General features: G+C 40.9%; 1 protein-coding gene across 1 annotated transcript; it reads right to left on the reverse strand.

The window, feature by feature from the left end:
• Nucleotides 1–1,490: 1,490 nt before the first annotated feature.
• Nucleotides 1,491–4,712, reverse strand: LOC134538302 (uncharacterized). The gene is made up of 2 exons (XM_063379499.1): nt 4,639–4,712; nt 1,491–1,935 (listed from the first exon to the last, which is right to left on the reverse strand). The coding sequence occupies exon 2, from the start codon at nt 1,921–1,923 to the stop codon at nt 1,603–1,605; it is 321 nt and encodes a 106-aa protein (XP_063235569.1). The 5' UTR covers nt 1,924–1,935; nt 4,639–4,712; the 3' UTR covers nt 1,491–1,602.
• Nucleotides 4,713–5,069: the final 357 nt, after the last annotated feature.

Raw genomic sequence — 5,069 nt, forward strand, 5'->3', positions numbered from 1 at the left:
CGTGATACGTCATTTTTGAGGGCCCTCCAGAAACTGGCACTAAGAAATACGTTTAGCTACTGACATCTCGACCCATGCTTAGCGCCCACCAGATCTCTCCCCCCCCGGGGCAGGTGATACTTGGAGCCATGCCGAGCACAGCACTAGCCCTGTCTCCAAGTGTCTGGGGTGGCTATTGTCCATCTGAGCTGGCAAGCCAGCACCACAAGTCCGAGTTCCCCTTGGCCCGTGTATTCCATGTATCCTGGGGTATTGTCTTGTTTAAAAAATCAAAAATAGAATTAAACAAAATAAAATTCTAACTAAAAATCCTAGAGGGAATTCAAACAAGAGCTATGGGAAGATAAAAATGGTTCACTTGAATGAATGTGAGCATTAAAAGTGGAACTGATATTTCAGGAACCATTAATGAATTCTGAACTGACAAGTAATAGTACTTTCTTCCCCCTGTATTAAAACAAAGAAGAAACACTGTTGGAAAATGAACCCTGAAATAATATTGTGACACACTGCTGGGTCAAGAATTTTATTTATATCTTTCAGGGGCCTTGTTAAGTGTCTCTCTTAAAGGCCACACACACAATCAGTTGGGACTAATCAGTCGGAACTGATGGCTTCCAGTAGAATTGGACTGTGGGCTTGAGAGCCCTCGTCCGAATCGCCGTTTGTGGTAGCAGCGTTTTGCCAATCCAAGCTGTCAGTCCAAAAAATCAGTCCATCAGCTGAGTGTCATGGCAGACACATTTGTTTATACTCTTTGGTTGCTTTGCTGTATTTTTTCCTTTTTCTTACTAAAAGTGCAATTGCAACATCATATTCTACGATGAAATGATACATCCAACAGCAGCAGAAACTGCAAGACTGATTGTGTGTGTGGGGGCCCTTAAGACACTTAATACCGGAACTGTAACTTAAAGTAGTTTAGACAGTTGAAATCTAATATTGGGTTAACTTTAAGCTTTTTTTGAATCTTTACTTGATTACCACATGTTTAACTTTGCATTATAATATTCAAAGGGTAAATTGAGTAAAACAAACTATCAATAACTGAGGAAAAAATTACAAATAAAATATACTTCTCATAGTAGTAGTTTACTAAACAAAAATTGTATTAAGACAATAAAATTGGTTATATTTTTGTATGCAACATATAAAATAATTTGCTGAATACTCTTCCTTTCTTTTGAACTTCTATCATTTCAAAATTTGTATGAAAGTATACTGTTTTGATAGTAAATTGTTAGCAAACAATTCAGTAAACTTGATCATGTCACGAGTGAACTGAGTTAAATTAGGTTTCCGTGAGCAATTTTAGATGTTGGTTCCTGTGCGAATGACCGGTGTACGTTTAGAAACGTGAAGAAGCTTGCTAAATTTATGTTTATTATATCCCAATTGAATGGAAGAAGTACCGAAGTTAAGATCACGTGTGGAACTACGCTTTTCGGAAGACATTGCGACAATCGACCAAATCAATCAAAGTAAAAACCTTCGTAAATAGTGTTTTTATTTGCGTGAACATAAAAGCAACTTCGTAACACGTACATTTTTCTGATGATGAAGTGACTGCGGGTGGCCGTGACACGTGGGAAAGGGGCGTGCTCATCCCTGGCTGCCGTGCAGGAGCCTGAGGGCGGTCTCCACAGCGTCGCCGCTGGGGCTGTCCTTGTCGAAGAACAACACCTGCACCAGGGGGTTCCACGAGACTTGGCGGCGGCGGGTCGCCTCGCCACCGCGTCTCAGCCACTGCCTGTCCACCCTTGCACGGTACATCCGCACGATCCTGTTTCGGATGTGCATGGCGCGCTGTGTGTCGGAGAGGTAAGGTGCGTTGAGGAACAGCTGCAGCACGCAGTCGTCGCTGCGACAAGCGAACGGCAAGCGTGAGCGGCGGCCCAGCGGCTGAGGCGGGCCCGCGGTCATTGCAAGCAGGCCCTGCGCAGAGGGGCGGGTCACTCACAGTAGTGTTTCAAGGATGTCCGTAACAGGCCACACCTAATCCCTGTGGGATGATTGTGACAGATTCTTAAACAAGTTTTCTCACTACAAATGTACATAGTGACGTGAGCCGGGGCTTCGCCCCATGAGCCTGATCATCTTCCGTTCCCTTTCCCACCACCTTTCCTACCCGGCATTTGTATCGTGACGTAAGTAGCCGTGTGAGATTTAAACTGCGCGCCATGAACTACAGCAAGAGGGCACTTAGCTGCAGTGCGCCGCACCCCTATATGTATTAATAATTATTGTAACCCTTTTCTTTTCGCCCCAAAATAGTGTCACGACGATTATGTATGTGAGTGCCTTTTGTTTCATTAATTTATGATGTTTTTTTAATAAGATACGTGCAAGCACGGACAAGGACGCTCCCTAGCGGGCGACGGAGGAACTAGCATATAACTTGATTTAAACTATTTTCTACCACATAAGTAATAATTACAGACGGTCTGGTCGTGGATATGTATCTGGTATTTTTATAAAGAGTTCATGTTATTTTCTATAATAACCCGGGGCACGCAATAGCTAAGATGTTAACGGTAATTGTGTTCGGCGCGAAGGGCGCCATGTTGCCTGCCGCAAGCCCTTGTCTCAGCCCAGTCTCCTTCTTCAGCCGGCCGAGAGCGGACGTCTCTGCAGACACCCCGAGGACATCACCGTTGTTTCACCGAGAAGTAGTTCTGTTAAGTAATTTATTCAAATCGTTTTCATTCTATCCTCGGGGCCTAACTCGGTCTGAGAGACTGTTTAATTAATAATTCTTATACTCACCGGAGTTTTTGGTTATCCGTGTATTAAGTAACGACTTGAGGCGACCACGTGCATTGTTCGCCTCCTCACCTAAATCGATTCGTGCCTCGGGCGTTTTCTAACAGTATCAAGGAAGGATTGTATAAGGGCGTGTAACGTGAGTAAATAAAACCAACTTAATTGAATCACGTGTCTTTGTGTTCGGGGGGGGCCACGTGGGTCCTTAACCAGTCAGCGGCGTGTGGAACGCTCTAAGAGCCCACTGCGGTTAATTAGAAGCGTGCCCGACGCTGAGAGCGGGCTCGGGTAGGAACAGGTGCTGGATTAAATATCAGGAGGGCTAATATCTCACCGCACATGGGCCACGTAACGCCCTGAGTAAGAGTATCGAGCCGGGTCCACGTGCCCACTCACGTGGTGGCGCCCACTATTTCCACCAGTAATTCGAACCTTAACACCGGTATGCCCTCAATAGTTTGAACTTGCCAACTTCTACCCTCATAAATCCTACATATGATGGTAAGTAATTATTTGGTTCGTGGAAATAAAGCGACCACAAGCTGGCAATCACAGAAATCATTCTTTCTTGGAAATGTCATATTCCTGTAACTAGGAACAAGATGATAATATTGTGTGGTGAATCGTGATAAAAATCAAAACAGAAAATCATGTTTATACACCATATACATAGGTAACACTTATTCAAGTTATACACCATATCGCACTGAACTGCAGATAAAAATAAGAATGTACTTAACAAAATTTAAGTGTCTGGATTTATGAAATTCAATGTGTTGTTCTTTTAGCATAGAATAAATAATTATGAAAATTAATTTTACTTAATTTTATCTTGCATTATATAACTACTTATTTTTACACTACTGAATTTTTGTATGTATATAACATTCCCATGCTAGCCAATGTATTTTTAATCTAAATATTTTGTTAAGAATGCTTATAAAACATGCTTATTGCACATGTGTGTAAAAATGTATCACGTAACTGTTAGAAGGTAAGGAACATTAGGCACCATTGTGTTTAAATATGTACACCATATTTATAAATAATAATTTACAAAAATGAAACCATTATTTTTCTAATGTTGCCTCCACACCCACTGACATGAACATATAACCCTGTTACAAACAGATCTCTTTTTAAGCACAAAATTGAACAGTAATTACAATTATAGCTTATAGGTAGGTACTGTTCAAGAAAGTTAATTACCAATATACATGGTGCAAGTTAGTAATTATTTTTATTTCAGTTTATATATATAATTACACACAGGGGCGCAACAACTAAATTTCCAAGGGGGGGGGGGGGGGGGGCTTTATACCTTTTTATAAAGAATCATCAATCCCCCATATTGAAGCGGGGGGTCCGCTCCCCCGGGAAAATTTGTATTTCAAGGTGGAAAATAGTGCTATTTAAGCAGTTTTAATATCTAAAAATTGATTATACAACACTTTCTTTGCCCCCGTTTGCCCCCACTTCAAGGTTTCAGAGGGGGGGCAAAATACCCTTGTCCCCCCCTGTTGTTGCGCCACTGATTACACATATACCTATGTATTGGAATTGGTGCTAATTAAAGGGCATTTCCTTCTTTTTTTACACTAGTATCTTGTATGGATACTTTTCAGTGTCTTTACATTGGTAAGATAAAAGAAAGATTGTCAAAAACAGAACTGTCCATATAGCGCACTAGCTAGTACAAATACATATAAACTAGTCACCAGCATGCTCAGCAGCTGTGTGTACTGGGCTTCATACAACTTCTGATAGTTTAACTCGTAATATTGTTACAAGATATTGATTTTGTGGGTGAGAACAATTACCAATAGCATGGGCATATAAATTAGTGGCACTACTGTACATGGAGTAGTTCAGTACCTGGTAGGAGAGAAATGAATTACATCCACGTTTCTCCTTGAAGCTCAAACAGTGAAAATGTGATGGATACAACAAACAATGATTTTGTTTCAACTAGTAATGCTGGGAGAAACCAAATTCACTAATATATTTGGAGAAACATTGACAAAGAGGATTAAAAGACTAATAGTCAGCATTGTAGCTGTGCAGACCAAAGTACAAAAATCAAATTGCAGAATATAAATGATAAGACTTCTCCCCTGCCCCCTCATGAACAGGAGGGAGAATAATATAGTTTTTTTTACACGCACGCACCCGTACACACACTCACGCACGCACGCGCACTCACACACAAATATATATAAAAGATACAGAATGAGATGTATATTAAATAAGAGATCTAGAATAAAAAATCTAAAGCAAATTTCTGGAAATTCTTTTTTAGTAAATAC

This window comes from Bacillus rossius, chromosome 1, assembly GCF_032445375.1.
Source record: "Bacillus rossius redtenbacheri isolate Brsri chromosome 1, Brsri_v3, whole genome shotgun sequence".
NCBI classification, from domain to species: domain Eukaryota; kingdom Metazoa; phylum Arthropoda; class Insecta; order Phasmatodea; family Bacillidae; genus Bacillus; species Bacillus rossius.